The sequence below is a fragment of the Phialemonium atrogriseum genome (genome assembly GCF_030411735.1).
Source record: "Phialemonium atrogriseum strain 8032-3 unplaced genomic scaffold QBC33scaffold_15, whole genome shotgun sequence".
NCBI lineage: Eukaryota > Fungi > Ascomycota > Sordariomycetes > Cephalothecales > Cephalothecaceae > Phialemonium > Phialemonium atrogriseum.
In genome coordinates, this window is record NW_026848152.1 from 829,038 (window position 1) to 845,168 (window position 16,131).

Consider the following 16,131-nt stretch of genomic DNA (forward strand, 5'->3'; position numbering starts at 1 on the left):
CGATGGGGTTCCCTGCCAAAATCAAACGACCAACAACAAAAAGAGAGGTAAAGAGATCAACGAGAGTACCCCGCAGGCACTGTAGGTGTTGGGAATGGTGTTTCTCCAGCCCATAATGAGTCCCTCGCGTCGTTCTGTGACCTTGTCCAAGTTTCCCATCCCGTGACTTTGTGCACACCCTGTCTCTAAAGTGAGTTGGGTATCCCGTCCGTAGCCTCCAACCGTCGCGCCAGAAAATCTCAAAGTGATGATAAGTAAGGGGAAAGGGGTCATAACGTGGCGTAACTTGTGCTTGGAGAGGAAATATCAATAAACCAGAGTCAAACCGGGAATCCCTCTAAGGCCACGTGGAAAATCGTCAACTGGGTTCCAACTGCGCCAGTGTAAAAAAAAAAATAAGAAATACCAAAATACCGAACGGGAGTCTCGCGACGAAGACGACATCTGAAAGTGTGGAGAACGAGCGAGGAAAGATGTTGAGGGAACCGGCCTTGATGAGCCGAGATGCAGCGAGCGATGATTCTTCGTTATCATGCAGTGAGTGTAGAATGGTGGTTAGAAGACTGGTATCTCTTGCGTGAATATGCCAATATGCCAACCGTCCATGGTGTAAAGCCAATTTCGTATCCGATATCCAAACGCCTTGCCGGAACCGAAGCCAGAGAGTCAAGAAAAAGTAGGCTAACGTGGCTAATGCGGTCCAAGGACCTGAGCATCTATGTCGGAAATAGCGATCGTGTGGTGTATCATGCGCAAAAGGCCGGTGACGGGCCAACAATTCATGGGTAGTATCCATTCTTCCTTTCAGGACCGATCCTGATACTTATTGTTCTGGTAGATCTCCGTCCTGGTACTAACAGGCAGTTGCTGTCGATCCCTCACTCGTTGCAACAGCGACCAGAGCCTCAAGTCGCCTCAGAGAATTGGGGTCGCCGCTCGAGTGTCCCTGGCCCGCGGTGGGGCCAGCAGCATGCTGGTGGATGACGGGTTGATGATGGTCTCGCCCGGGAAATCCCTGGAATCCGCTCACGTTAGGGTGGATAATCCGGTCAACGTGCGGCCGGCCTTCCGGGATTGTCTCCCCAGCCGGGCGGACGGCCACGGGCCCGTGGTACCAGCCACGCCTTTTGAGCTCCCTAGGGGTGTTGATCAACGGCGCAGACATTGTGTGGTGGTGTCGGCGGCTGGTCATGGGAGGACCATCCTGAGGGACCTGGACAGTCTTCACGTCGGCATTAAACCGAACAGTAGGCTGGCCGGAATTCGATCGGTTTTGCTCTCCCTGGGCGAGGACGGCCTGGCTGGTCTCACTCGCCCATGAGCCGGCGCTGTCCCGCGGCGGAGTGTTGAGGTCGAGTCTCGTCAGGCCCCGATGGAGACCCATGTCCCAGTGAGCAGTAACATTCCGACGGTCCTCGGAAGCCGCCTCGGCAGACGGAAGTAGGGTAGGCCGGCTCGGGGACTCGGAATCGATCATCATCGGGGACGGGATGCGTCTCGGCGGCGTGAGGGGATGATGCTGGGGGATCGGGTCAAAGGATTCGATGCCTGGGAGGCGCACAGACTGGTGGGACTGTTGAGCCGGATTCGCTATGGGCAGGGGCACCGGCGAAGGCGTGAGCTGGGACGGAGTGATGACCTGGTTCAACCGGCTCCCGCCAGTGAATTCGCGGCTGTCGGGATGCCATGTTCGGCGGCGCCAGGCTTCGTCTGCTGTGCTCGAAATGGACTCTCGCCTAGACCAACTGGCATTGGAAGTGGTAGGTGACGATAGAAGGCCGCTGTTATCTGTCGAGAACCCTCCAGCACCGGGCGAGTTGATCATGCCAGGTCCAAAGCCAGGTCTGCCAACGTTGATACCGTGTGGAGAATGGAATGGGTTGCTGCCCGAGGGTACACTCAGCCGTCGCCCAGGTGTCCTAGACCCAGCATACATGCTATGGGATCGTGAGTGTGACGAGATCGGGGAGGCGACACCAGAACCCCACCTGGGACTGCTCTGCTCTGTTGAGAAGGTCGCCGAAATAGGAGTGCTCCAGTCGCTCGGGGAGGGTTGGCGGTAGAACTGGGGGTCCACCGAGGTCCGATAGGGGTCGAGCGGCATCCGAGAGCGCGGGTCGGCCATGACTAGTGGGGGCGGCCGTCTTCGAGCCTCGATGGTACTGTAGTTGGAGCTGATGGAGGAAGCACTGGTGATACTGGATGTGGACAGCGACTTGGAGTGGCCGCGGCCAGTAGATCCGATACTGCCGGCCGTCGATGCTCTTGCCCTCCCGCCTACCTGGCGCACTCTGTCGGTCCTAATCTGTCTCTGAAATCTTGTTCCCGTCGCAGCGAGCGAGTCGTTGGGTATGTCCTCGTTTACATGGACTGTCTGGGCGTGCTGTCGCAAGTTGTCGAGCCGTGAGAATCTTCGAGAGCAATGGCATTGGAAAGGGCGTTCGCCCGTGTGTTTCCTGGTGGGCGGGACCATGTCAGCATTCCCAAGAGCCTCACAGCGAGTTAGTCACCTCGAATAAAACAAACATACCTGATGTGTCTGGCCAGGTGCTCACTTCTAGTGAAGCTCAAATTGCAAGGCGGGTAATCGGTGCAATAAAAGCGCTGTGACTTCTTCTTTTTATTCGATCTTGAGCCGTCGGCGTTCACGCTCTCGCCATCAGAAGCCCCATCCTCACCATTCGCGCCTTCGCCGTCCGACTCATCCATATCCACATCTTCGGAATCTCTCGACTTTGCCGAATGTTGCGAGTTCTCCCGCCTCGGGGAGTCCTTATCGGCCGACTCCGGGAGCTGCACCGAGTCGGGGAACGGTGATGTAGGCAAGGGTTTTTGCCACGACATGGCGTGTCCGTTAAAGCTCGCTCGCGTCGGAGTCGTCGCATCGTCGACAGCATCGCGTTGCTGCTGGGGTCGGGGAGTTGTGCCGGGTGTTGGTGTTGTCGGCTGAACCATCCTCGTTTCCGCGCTCTCCTCCCTCACCAGCCCCGGCGACAAGGGCGTGTTGACGGGTCGAAAGGACGAAGTCATCATGCTGGGCTAGCGCGGGGGGAGTTGGAGAGACGGGGAAAGATGCGAAAGAGGGGTACGGGGGTGTGAGAGCCTTAAGTAGCGACACAGGGCTCTGCCTGATGAGGCTGAGACGACCAAGGCCGCGGCAGGGGTAAAATGCGGGGGGCCGCGGCCAGCAAGGAGCGATGTTTGGGAAAGATTATTGGGGGGTGGCGGCGAGGCGGATCGGAACGGAAAGCGGAATATGGGAGGGCGGAGGGAACATGGGAATCCCGAAAACTTTCATTCGAGATGATTTGTTTTTGTGGAGCGGGAGTGTTTCGTGGTAATTGGGAAGGCGGAAGAGGGAAGGCGGAAGAGGAGGAAATGGCGATGCTGTTTTGCGTAAGATGGCCGGATGGGTAAGCCCGATCGGTCCTCTCTCTCACTCTCTCTGGCAAGGTACTCAAGAGGTTAAGAGGGGGGTGGGACAAAGTGGAGAATTATCGAGGCGAGGCCAAGGGGCGGGACAGGCACAGGCTGAAGTGGCTAGGATTAAGATTTCTGCTGCTGCGGCTCGCTGTGAGGTACGAGGCGGCGGGGGATTTCCGGTTTGCGGGGCTGTTGCAGGAGATAAGATATATACGATGGAAAATAAGAACCTATATCCCGTATTCTCACGTACGTGGGAAAAAGGAAAAGGGGAGAGGGGAAAACAGGAGATTGATGATTGCTTCCTCGCAAGCAGTTTATCTGGCACCAGCAGGTACTATGTAGTAGGTCTTGTGGCGATGTCCCCTGTGCCGATGTGGAGAACTAAGGTAGGTACAGATACTATAACTTAAATACCTATAGGTAACCATGATAATGATGACAGCGACTGGGCCGGGCTGGCTGGACTGGCCGCCTCTCGATCCGGCGCTGGGGACAAGGAATGCATCGGTTTGCGAACTAGCTCCACCAGCCCTCACGCCGGGCCCAATGCCGTGCTCCGTAGAGTTTGGGCTGATGCGAGCTATCTTGATCTTAGGACGAAAGCGTCTTCTTGTTGGTCGGGCCTCCTTTTTGACTTTTCCTTGCCCTTGCTTCGTGCGCGGACTCCTTGGCCTGAGTCAACCCAGCCACCTCCAATCGCCGTCGGGGAAAGCAACACAGGCCACCTTCCAACGCAGCCAATACCAAGTGAATACTCGAATCCCGCCCCAGAATTCGGAGTATTTGTCAGGTTGGAAATCATTCTGCCGGGAACGCAGTCAGGCCGAGATGGAAGGCTGCACGGAATCGAAGGCTGAGGGTTTGGCCGTTGTGAATGGATGATGACGATTAAGGATATATGATACTATCATGACTGCGGCGCGGGAAGGATGAGGGTAAGCTGGAACCTAAAAGCGTTGTAGCTGGGGAGGAGTCGCCTCCCGGATGGCTTGGGATTTTGATGACGGAGAGGTCTTCCGGGTGTGGCCCTGTAAACTCCGCTAACCTGTAGGTACTGCACCTGCCAATAGACAACAAATGCATTTATTCTTTCCAAATTTCCATTTGATCACAATGACTTTTGCACCGTTGGTGCGATGGCTGAGATGGCTGAGAAGGGTGGCAGACGGTAGACGGCAAGAGCATCAGGAACAAGAATCAGGAAGGAACCAGCAGAATTGAGGGGGGAGGGGTGGAAATGGATGACGGATTCGCAGATTCGCTGGGTGGGTGTGAAGAGTTAGAGGCAGGAGGGGCAGTTGACGATGCAGCAGCCCAATCGGGTTTAGCGGGGGGCCCCCAAGTCAACAACACACCTGGGGAATGAAACCTGTGCCTGAGGCAAACCATCTACTGTGGAGTACCTGAGGATCTCTGTCTTTCTCAATTCCTTCCCTTTTCCTTCCATCTTTTAATTCGTGAAACAATGTCTGAACGAGGGAATCAACTAGGTAGGTAAGGGGAGAGACAGTCGCAGCGTTGGGAGTTGGAATGCTTGGAAAACTACGGATTTGAGACAAACCACTGAAAAAGGAGTTTGCTTCTTTCTCAAGTGCAGTGTCACTCACATGAGGTACCTGGCTGGTAGGTACTCCACGCAGAGTGCCTTGCCAGTATGCCAGGGGCGCGTCCCTACCGACTGCATGCTGCGTGCCTGTGAAGGATCACCTGGCATCCAGATTCCAATATATTATCGGTCATCCTGCTTCCCTCGTTTAGTACTACTTGCTCAGTTGTAGTGGGTTAGGGTATTGCCTCTCCACCCACTGAGTTCGATGCTATATCCTGGCCTGTTATTTTTGTATCTTGGTTACCACCAAGGTTCCCCGCGCAGAAGGCGAGACGCGTTTGACTTGGGTCGGGCCACAACCATTTCCCAGGTTTCCTCATGGTCTAGGCCTGCCTATATTTAAGGGTATCATTGTCGCGGAGCCAGAATACCACAGATTGTTCAGATAATTGGCGATCTTGGCATGGAACCTAAAGAAGGAACGAGGATCCATCAGGTGGCGCATCCAGCTCACGGATTTCAGGGCAGGGAGGGGTTACAATCTGGCGGGATGGCTTCGGTTCTGGGGGGAAGGTCGACCCATTGCGTCATAATCAGGGTAGCAAGATCTATACCGCAGTACACCATGGACATGGGTAGAGTACCTTGCACCAATGTACTCTTGGCGGCGCGGATCTTGCCCAGTTGATGTGATGGTGGATCTATGGCAGGTACCTACGGATCGGTGCTCAGGTATTTCAAGTCCGGATGCGACAGAAAGCGGCGAATCCACCCAACACCCCCATGTGCCTGGCCTGGACTGGTGGGCTGCAGTGGAATGCACCAACGACAATATGCATGAGCGAGGCACATCCAGGCTCAGGTGATGCTGCCCTGAGAGCCTGCGTCGTTGGCCGACAGACATTGCCACTCGGGTCACGGCGTGCCCATTCTTATTAATACATTATGTTACACCCACCAGGGTGGTGTATACATATAACCACACGGCGACGTGGCAACCTACAGCAACCCATGGACCGGAGATAAGCGGGAGATGGGTGTGCCCCGTGCGTAAGCTCAAGGTGCGTACTCGAGGGAGGTTGGGTAGGTACAGTTGGTTCCTGCTGATCGCGGAGCCTTGCAGCCGAAGTACACGTACCAACCGAAAAGGGTACCCGGGCCCGGCGTCGGGTCCTAGCCACGCAGGAGCCAAACGCAAACGTAATGATCGCAAACCCTATTGTTAGCTGCTCATCCCTCGGTACCTGCCAAGCTTGGCCTACTCACAAGACGCCAGGGCGCCAGTCCGCAAGGTTTCAGGTTGATGACCTGCGAAGCGGCCGACCAGGGCACCGGAAGGCTGGGCAAAACCTACATTCGTATTTCTCGACGAGCGACTCTAGACCCCCGCAGGGTGCTTGTCTGTGCTGTGCAACTAAAGTACTGGTACGTAATGCAGCCGCCTGCAGGTGAGTGCGTTCAAGGCGGTCAGTCATGGACGCATGGGATTTTTAGTCCATCACCCGGAATTCTAGGTCTATGCTCATGCATTGTTAAACCCTTACCGTACATAGATAGGTACCTATTGACTGCTGACCGCTGATCCAGGGGGCATATCCTTCCAAAGTTCCAAGATACCCGCCGTCCCGCACTACCCCGCCCCCACCATAACCTTTCCGGGGGGGGGGGGTTTCTTTCGACAAGCATGAGAGGCGAGAGTGGCATATATTAATTTCTCCTGGTGACTCCATATGTCAGCCTGTTATTATGTTTTTGTTCCTGATCCGACTCCCAGCCCGATCGCTGGGGTGATGAGTCACGAACCACTCAGCACCACCACATTATCGACAGGTAAATAACATCACAAAACCTACTTCTCCATACTTGCCTTCTCCAAATGCTTAATAACCGAGAAATGAGGTCGAGAGTGGGACCACCATTTTTCACATGCAATCTCACCAGAGTTAACCTACCAAGTGACCAAGTCTTGTGACGACTCCTGGGGGGAAACCTTGGAGTTTCGCGACGGTCCGAGGGCGTACGCAAGCCTCCCGGTCGGTATGCGACGAGTTCTTTCCCGCTCCACAACTGTCTCGGGAGTCAGTTTAACCTTGTATACATTCCAGTCAGCGATAGTTACAGAGGCGTGTAGGCGTGTCGTGCTTATAATACGCATTTGATCAATCACTCCGGACCTGCCCACACTTGGGGATTTACATTGGAGGTAGATTACTACTACTGGCTACAATCCACAAGGTCTTGATTGACACCGTATATCACGATATCATTTAATTACCTCATATTTGCGCCTGGGGTCATTTGACGTACACCACAGCTCCACCCGTTTGACCAACCACTCAACTTCTTTGGTCCGCTGTGTTGCAAATATGAACCAGTCCATCTGCTACCAATACCTTATCACTTATTATTCATCTCACGAGCCACTTGGAAAGCCTTCAGACAAATGGTTAACCCAGTGTTGAGATCATCTTCATGTTCTCTTCCTTGCCGATTCTGAGATTGGCCGTGAGTGACTGACTGAAAAGGTCTCATGCTATATCATTCTCGAATAGCCAGTCAAGACATGCAGGACTTGAGAAACTCTGCCTTTACTTAAGCTAGTCTTGGGTTGCTAGCTCTATCATCTCACCACTAACTCAAGCTCTCGGGTAATAACAACTGTCTCAAGCCATCTCCTAGCCCTGACATATCCCCATGGACTCCTTGTTCCTCTCCCTCAGAGAACAGCAATTCTGTAACGGCTCTAGGTTGGGCGGTCATATATGCTGTATTTGTTACCCAGCTAAACAGCCTGAGCTGCTTCAACACTGCGCTTCTCACCGCAGACAAGGACGTTTCGAGCTCCTCAACCACAGACCAAGCACAGGTGAAATGGACGAAAAACAGAGGACTACTGAAAATAGAATGATTTAATGAGTTCAACAATCTATTAACGCCGTAATGAAATAAAATCGTGCTGCTGCTCTTAATATTTTATGTGAGATGTGGACAAAGGGGGAAGGGAAGCGCAACTCCATTTTACCCCTTTCAACAAAACAAAAGGAAAGCAACAAAGGTGTGAAGCACCTGTGTGCGACTCAAGCTGCAGTGTCATTCTTTAAAGATAAGTTAAAGCACCGTAGGATGTTCCGTAATTGATTTAGTTATCTCTTAGTTCAAAAGAGAGCGGCCTCAAATACTGCCCCAGGGGTAAGGAACACCCTAACCGCTTCAACGCGGACGCTATTAGATTCGAAGAGACTCTTCGTTCTAAGATCTGGACAGGAAACCATTCGCAGACCACCCGCATAAACCTGACATGGCTTTGAAAAGGGGTATAAGGGGGTGGCCCGTGCCCACCGGGTGGGAGCAAGGGAATATCACCAAGATTTCCATACTTAATTAGTCATTAGACTGATCAGACGTCTCCTGTTATAGTTACATGTGTCTTTTATTTAGTAGAGACGGACCGCGGAAAGGGTGTGGCCCCTGAACTGAAGTTGCAGTTCGCGTTGCCTTCGGTTGCTATTATTTGTTGCTGTTGAATACTGTCAGTAGACTGGACATTCAGTGGAGTAAATTTCAGGAGAGTCTCTCTGCCATGCCTCCGACTTTCAACTGTAAGCGCTACCGAGAGTTCTGGGAGGGCTTTGTTGGGCGAGATGGGAACATAATTGTGGTATCACTTCGGGCATCAAATTCATGCGTCAACTCATTTTATTTGCAACGTAATCAAACATTCATTTTGTTTTGGTGTCGCTGTTCAGACATGCAAGCAAGTTCCATTCCATCCCTCCTTCCCAACAGCCCCACTCGAACCCCGCACCCTCCTCGCTCAGAACCTCCCCCTGTTGAGGAACTTGTTCGGGATATCGACATACTTGGCCCTCAGGTACTCGCAGAGGTTCTTCCCGAGGGTGTCATACTCGCTCGTCGAGTTGAACCCGCGGTCGAGGTGGTCGCGCAGGAGGAAGTGCACGGCGCGGATGCCGGGGATCTCGAACCGCTCGATGCTCTTGCCCTTGTCGCTGCCCTCGAGCATGGCCTTGATGCGGTCGACCGTCAGGACGCTGCGCAGCCAGTCCCACTCGTCGTCGTTCCGCACGTAGAAGCCCACGTTGGCGTCGCTGGCCTTGTCGCCCGACCGCCCGCCGACGACCCAGCCGAGCGGGCCCCGCGTCGTGGGGCCGAACTCGGCCAGGTCGACGGCGTTCGCCGTCTCGTACGTCTTCTGGTCGCGCGGGTAGTCGGCCCGGGTGTTCTTCTGCACGGGGATGTCGATCGACTTGCCGGCCCAGGGCAGCTCGACGCGGTGCTTGACCTCGGACTGGGCCAGCAGGGTGACGAAGTACTCGTAGAACGGCTTGCCCTCGGACTGGCGCTGGTCGTTGCCCAGGCTGGCGCCGGGGCAGCTCTGCAGGAAGTTCTCCATGCACCAGCGGTTGAAGCCGGGGACGTCGAGGGTCGACTTGTCGACCAGGCTCTTTTTCTTGGTCTGCACAAAGATGCGGAAGTCCACCGTCGCCACCTCCTGGTTGCGCGGGTTCTCCGGGGAGTAGCCGTTGAGGGTGAATTTGAGGCACGACAGATCCTTGATGGCCGGGCCGATCGACTTGCGGATCTGCCGCTCCGTCCACTCGGCCTTGGCCTCGAGGTCGAGCCCGCACAGGTAGTAGTGGAACTCGGCCTGGTAGCCGCCAAACGCCGTGATTCCCACCTTGGTCGTCGCCGGCGCCGGGAGGCCCTTGACGCCCGTCACGAGGACGCGGTCCTTCTCGAGCTGCGTCATGACGATGCCCTCGAGGTTGGCCGTGACGTCGGAGCCGTAATAGAGTGGGCCCTGGATCTCGTAAAGGAGCTGCGAGGCGACGGTGCCGACCGAGATCTGGGATGAGGGGAGGGATTAGTTAGCAAGGCAAAGCTCTCTTCTCTGTCTTGGCCGGGTAGCCACTGCACTTACCTCTCCGCCGGTATTCGCTTCCTTGGAGAGAATGCAGCTGCCGTCTGCCTGGACTTCGGCGATGGGGAAGCCGACGTTCTCGCAGCCGTCCATCAGGCTCTTGAAGCCCGAGTAGTAGCCGCCGCAGACGTATGAGGAGCACTCAATCAAGTGGCCGCAGATCAGTGACCCGGCAATCTGGTCCAGGTCCGTCTCACGGTCCCATCCGTGCCACCACATGGAAGCACCGATGGTAGGCGCGGCGTCGGCAACTCGGCCGGCAATGACGATATCGCAGCCCTGTCTCAAGGCCTCCGCGATACCTGCACCGCCAAGGTAGCATCTGAGAAAAAAAGAGGGTGTCAGCGCAACCGCCTCGTACATTTATTAAGAAGGGCGGGAGACAAAGAGAGAAGACATACTGGGCGGCGAGGATGTCGTCAAAGCCCCATTCCTTCAGGGGCTTCCCAGTCATGAGCGAGGTGAATTCCTCTCCGTTCGCGTACAGCCTCCTGACAGTCTCGGTGACCTCGTCTCCGCTGACCCAGCCGACCTTGAGGTCCAGACCCTGCCTCTTCACCTCCTCCTCGACCTTCTTGGCCAGCAGCTCGGTGTCGCTGGCACCGGCGTTGACGGCCAGCTTGATGTTCTTGGACTTCATGTACGGCAGGGCGGGCACGAGGTTGTCCATGAAGGTCGGGTCGAAGAGGCCCGGGGTGTCCTCGACCAGCTTGCCCTCGGCGCGCAGGCGGGCGTTCTCCTCCTTGGCGGCGCCGTGCAGGGTCATGGTGCACTCGGACAGCCAGTCGCCGATGATGCAGTCGACATCGCAGTTCTTGGCGATGTCGCCGATGGCTCGCTGCCGGTCCGAGAACCCGCCCGAGCATCCGGCGATGCGGATTCCGCGCTTTGCAAACGGCATGACTGGCTTGGTGTCTGGGGCACGCGTGGGGGTGAGGGAGGGTGAGGGTGAGGTAGTTGGATGTGGTAACTCAATACCTCTGTGATAGCTCACCGGGAGGGGGATTGGTTGATTGGGAATAGTGGGTAGTGGTGTGTGGTGTATTGTGTGCCAGAAACCATCAACCTCGGGGAAATCGAGGCAAACAACCGTCCATGTTTTATAGCAAACATGGCTGAGCCGGAATCCCGACTCCCGAAACACAGGATATCGAGACCCTCAGGAAGAGAAGATGCGGGAACCATGCTCTCCGCATCAGCCCTAATGACACAACTTCTCGATCCCCTTTGGAGGGGTCTCCTCTCCAGAGTTGGCGGGGCCGCGGGGCTACGCGGGGCTAAAAAGGGTGTGGTGACAGATCTGGCCCACCCCTCCGGTGAGGTGGATGCGGAAAATGGTATCCACCGGGCAGCTAACGCAGGGGACCGTACCTCGATCCAGCACCGGCGTCTTCTTGGGGGGAAAACAGCCTAGTCAGTCGTTCTCGTTGACGTGGGCTGAAGGGTGAAGGGTCAGCAAACAAGGGGATTGCTCGAGAGATCATTCATGAGGCTTCCACCTTGTCATATTTGGCCGTGGTCAGACTCAAAGTTCGCTGAACGTGTTGAAAGCTGCCAAGATTTCCGGGTGCATCCCAACATGGACTATCCAATGTCACAGGAGAGGCAGAGAGGTACTAGCTCGCCCCTAAATCCGCCAAAGTCCGATCTTCAACCCACTCACTCTGCCTACGCATACGATGAACCAGAAGCCTGGCCTCTTAGCTCGGAGCATTGATTCCATTGCTCCATCCTACGCATACCAGAAGCTACTATGAATCATTACGATTGTGGAGAATAATCACGGCTGAAATATCACCTCGTAAAACAAGTCAAGCAAAGTTAGATGATGATCAGTAATTTATCTCCCTAGCTGAATAGCAAAACGGGGGGCTCCTTTGAGACTGCCTGTATATTTCAACGCCGCGGCCTATTACCTAGACCGAAATCGTGCCGTACTACCAGATGGGCCCATGACCATCTAGGATCTAAACCGGCAGGCAAGGCTGCCTCGTCTCCCTCTATGGGGAAGGCATCGATATGTATGTATGTATTGTACATACAAACACCATTTTCCAGTGGAGTAGCCCTCAAAAGAGGAAACGGAAAATGAAAATGAAAAACCGATGAGCCAAACCCTGCATACACAACACATAAACAAATAAACAAAGTATGTACCACGGGATGGATGCTCAAGTCCTGCGCCAACGATACCCGGCCGCATCTTCGACCCCACGCCGCCATCTACCGAGGGGGCATCTGCGGAGGCATTTGCGGAGGCATTTGCGGAGGCATTTGCGGAGGCATCTGTGGAGACATCTGCGGAGGCATCTGCAGAGGTCCCCTAGCGGCGGACATATGCCTCATGTAATCGGCCGGGGGTGCTATTGGGGGTGCCATCGGTGAAAACGACGCTCCTGTGGCGACGAACGTAGGATTCGGCCTATTCATGGCCCCCGGCGGGAGGATCGGGGGAGACGCCGCCCTTGTCGTGACGACCGAAAGATTTGGCCTATTCGTGGGTTCCGGTGGGAGGATCGGGGACCTTGCATCCACCGGCGGAGGGTCGCCGGACCTGCCGCCTCCGCCGTCGCCTCCGCCGCTCCTCGCCAAGGCGACGTGCGCCCGCGCAATGGCGCCGCGGATGCAGTTGAAGAGCTCTTCGGCTCTCCCCAGCCGGTCCTGCACCTCGACTAGCCTCTGGCGCAGGGGCGGCAGCTGGGCCGCTTCCCTCTCCGCGTGCCCTACCCGAGCTCGCAGGTTCTCCACCTCTTGACCCGTCGCCGCCAGGATCGCCGACCTGGAGGCGAGCTCGGACTGCAGGCCTGCGGCGTGTTTCTCAAGCTCCTGGTACTGGCCGATCAGGGTGGAGACCTTCTGGTCCAGCGTCGCCTTGTCCCCGTCGGGGAGGCCGGGATGGTGGGCCAGGAGCACCGCCGTGCGCTGCTGGTCCTTCCGCAGTCGGGAGAGCTCCATAGACCTGCTCTTGGCAGTCTTCTCAATGGATATCCTCGCCTCCTCGGTTGTTCTCAGATCCGTTTCGAGCTTGGCTGCCTTCCGCTCCAGCTCTGCCTTATCCTCCCAGGTCTTCAAGCTCTCATTCTGCAGGGTCTTGAGCCTCTTGAGCGATTCTTTTACCGAAACTTGAGCCTTCTCCAGCGCCTGTCGTCCAGCGTCGCTCTCGGAAGCGAGCTTTTCCTTGTCCACCCGATACTCCGCAGCTTGAGAAGTCAGCGTCTCGAGTTCGCTTCGGAGATGATCCCGCTCAGAGGAGAGGGCTGCGATGGTATTCTGGGCCTGCCCCCCGGCCTGATCCTGCTCTTTTCGGAGGCGGGCTATCTCGGCGGTGAGCTCGACAATTGTTGTCTGCATCTCGCGCTCCTTGTCGGCGAATTTCTTCTCAGTAGCTTCTCGCTCCTGGGTGAGCTTATTGCAGTGCTGCTGTGCCAATACGACCCGAGACTCGGCATCGACAACATTCTTCTGGATGGTGTCTCTCTCCGAAGCGAGCTTATGAACCGTGTTCTGCATCTGGTCGAGCCGAGACTTCATCTCGAGATCCTTGTCTTTCAGCTTCTTCTGAGCGGCCTCTATCTCGCGATCCTTCCCTTGCAGCTTCTTCCGAGCAACCTCCGTCTCTGACTTGAGCCTGGAAATTTCCTGCTGCGCCTGCTTGGCCTGGGCGTCGGTCTTGTTGGCCGTGTCTTTCAACGTCGCCTGGAAGGTATCTCGTTCCTTTGTGAGCCTGTCGATGTCGTTCTGTGCCTCTGTGGCTTTGGCGTCGGCGTCGCTGACCTTTTCGTCCAACTTCTTCTGCAGCGCATTTTTCTTAGACTTGAGCTTGATGTTCTCAGCCTTGGTCGTAGACACGTCGTTCTGAAGCTTCTCGATCTGTTCTTCCAGCTTTGGCACATCAAGATTGCACACCTCCTCGAGAGCGACCCTTGCAGTCTCGAGGGCGGCGATCTTGGCGTCCTTGTCCTTCACGGCTTGGCGGATGGTTCCATTTTCGTTGGCCAGTTCCTCGTGCGTCTGTAGGAGCTTGCTGATATCGGATTTGAGGACGTCCCTCTCGTTTCGCAGGCTGCTTAGCTGCCCTAGGTTCTTCGCTTCGGCCTCCTGCTTGTCCCTCATTGCTAGATCTAGCTTCGCCTTGGCATTCGCTTCGACCTCGAGCTTCTTCGCCTCGACATCCTGCTTGTCCTTCATTGCCTGATCGAGCCTCGCCATGGAATCCGCGGCATCCTTCTCCCAATCGGCAATGTAACCAGTAAGAGCAGTCGTCTTGTCCAACATCCAAGACTTGATTTTACCATTAATCGTCGTAAGTTGTTGGGCGATTTCGTCGGTTGTGAGACCCTCGTTCTGGACCTTGCTGGATGTTTGCTCAACTATGGCTTTGAATTTCTGAAGCTCATCCAGCGCGCCCTTCTTCAGAGAAGATGGGAGGGCGAGTGCCAGGGCGGTGGCGGAATCAAGATTGTTGAGAGTCAGCGACTCGATAATCTCCCGATCGTGAAACGCAAAGGCGTTGAGGAGCGTGGCCTGGGACTTCTCACGAACCCGAGCCAACTGCAATTCAAGGTCCTTGATTCGCTGCTCGTACTTGGTTGGTTCATCGGCACTGGTATGGGTGGCTTCAGAGATTGAGAGCAGTAGCTTGGCTCCATCGGGTCCATTGTTGACAACGTGATGCACCTGACCTTTGGCTGGTGTGGCAAGAGGTAGGACCTTGGCTGGTGTAACAGGGGGATCGGGGCTGGAAGTATCGACTCGCTTGGCAGGAGGTTCTTCTGAGGGAGACGGGAGCGGTCTCTTCTTTGACTCCGTTGGCGTGGAGACCGGGGTGTTGCCGCGCAGAGGAAGTGTAAACTTCCCACGTCGCGATTTCGGCCACCGAGCACCCGGAGAGTTGACGGCAGTTGCTTGGGTGGTTTTCTGCTCAAACTTCACAATATCCGGGATATGTTTTGGCTTCGAGTCAACCTGCCGATCCCATATTAGATATCATTCGAAGTTGCTGGTTTGAAAGATGGGGGTTTGTGGGCAGCAGATTTGGGATGGAGAGTAGGAAAATAGTGGCCTCTTGGGTGACTGATGCAGGATCTGAAAATAGATAGGTAATATATCTCATCGGCTGTGTGTAGAAGAAAAAAAGCACTGATGAGAGAGGTGGGCAATATTGGATCATGGAAGCAGGACATGACCGTAGGGAATTTGATGAGTGGAGGGTGAAGCAAAAATGGCGCAGAGGCTAGCAGCAGGATAATTACTTGCTCGCGGTGGGTGTTCTAGAGGGCAGGGCGCAGAGAGCAAAGGAGACGGGGCCATAAATATACCTGAGTTTTGTCATCGTCCGACCAGTCTTCCTTGACGATAATGCAATCCTTGGCATTGGGAAGTGTGTCTTGAGAGCTACCGCTGGCGAAACTACTCGCCCTGGAGAAGCTTTGAGATCCGGGCATGATGAGCCGACATGGGGTGGATAGGGTAAACCGGGAATTGAATTTTGGGGAAGATGCGGGGAAGGAGGAAAAGATGAAGTAAAGGATGGGGGAATAAAAATCGGCGACTGAGCTGCTCGGCAAGAATTGTTTGTTGGTGGTTTCTCGCTGTAGGTTGATGTGGAGAGGGTCGGTTTGTTTGGTTGTCGGGAACGCCTCACCTACCTACCTACCAGGCTGTGGGTGACGGCATGGAGGAGGCACAGATAAACACAAAATCCTTGTCAAATTATTGATAAAATGACAGCTTGGACGAGGCCGAAGAAGGAGAAGGAGGCAACCTGGAAGTGACTGGAATGAAATAATGAGAACTGAGGTGGTTGCGCCTTCCCGTGCGTACTGTGCCTACCAACGGGTAGGTATTTTTGTACTGAGGTACCCGGAGGTAGGAGGTATTGTAGGTAGGTAGGTACCTAGGTAGGTAAAGGCTCAGCCTGTTTGTCTTCAGGTAATATGTCTCGCTGCCACAGATCTCGAATATACCGATGAAGGATCGATTCGATGGCATATAATTTGGCATCCGAATTGGCGTCCTGGTAATGAATGCGCACTTTCTCCCTCTCCTTACTCTTCTTGACCGGTTCGGGATCGTGCACGAGTCAAAACGGGAGGGAGAGATAGGAAGAAATGGGGTTGATGCCTGACAACCACCAAATACCTACCTACCTAGGTAGATAGATACCTAAGGGACGAAGCAAGGGAGAGGGCATGGGAGAGGGCAGGTGCAGCCAACC

General features: G+C 55.1%; 3 protein-coding genes across 3 annotated transcripts; all 3 read right to left on the reverse strand.

Annotated features, from left to right (window-relative positions):
* Positions 1-853: 853 nt before the first annotated feature.
* QBC33DRAFT_453271 (uncharacterized protein) lies at positions 854-3,030 on the reverse strand (the record flags this gene model as incomplete). Its single annotated transcript, XM_060424675.1, has 2 exons — positions 854-2,456; positions 2,531-3,030. The coding sequence occupies 2 exons, from the start codon at positions 3,028-3,030 to the stop codon at positions 854-856; spliced, it is 2,103 nt and encodes a 700-aa protein (XP_060282863.1).
* Positions 3,031-8,709: 5,679 nt separating this feature from the next.
* QBC33DRAFT_611818 (DUF1446-domain-containing protein) lies at positions 8,710-11,188 on the reverse strand. The gene is made up of 3 exons (XM_060432464.1): positions 10,316-11,188; positions 9,915-10,236; positions 8,710-9,839 (listed from the first exon to the last, which is right to left on the reverse strand). Exons 1-3 carry the CDS (start codon positions 10,813-10,815, stop codon positions 8,790-8,792), a joined length of 1,872 nt encoding a protein of 623 aa, XP_060282864.1. The 5' UTR covers positions 10,816-11,188; the 3' UTR covers positions 8,710-8,789.
* A 542-nt stretch (positions 11,189-11,730) lies between these two features.
* On the reverse strand, positions 11,731-15,492 carry QBC33DRAFT_106468 (uncharacterized protein). The gene is made up of 2 exons (XM_060421885.1): positions 15,233-15,492; positions 11,731-14,879 (listed from the first exon to the last, which is right to left on the reverse strand). The coding sequence occupies exons 1-2, from the start codon at positions 15,356-15,358 to the stop codon at positions 12,138-12,140; spliced, it is 2,868 nt and encodes a 955-aa protein (XP_060282865.1). The 5' UTR covers positions 15,359-15,492; the 3' UTR covers positions 11,731-12,137.
* Positions 15,493-16,131: the final 639 nt, after the last annotated feature.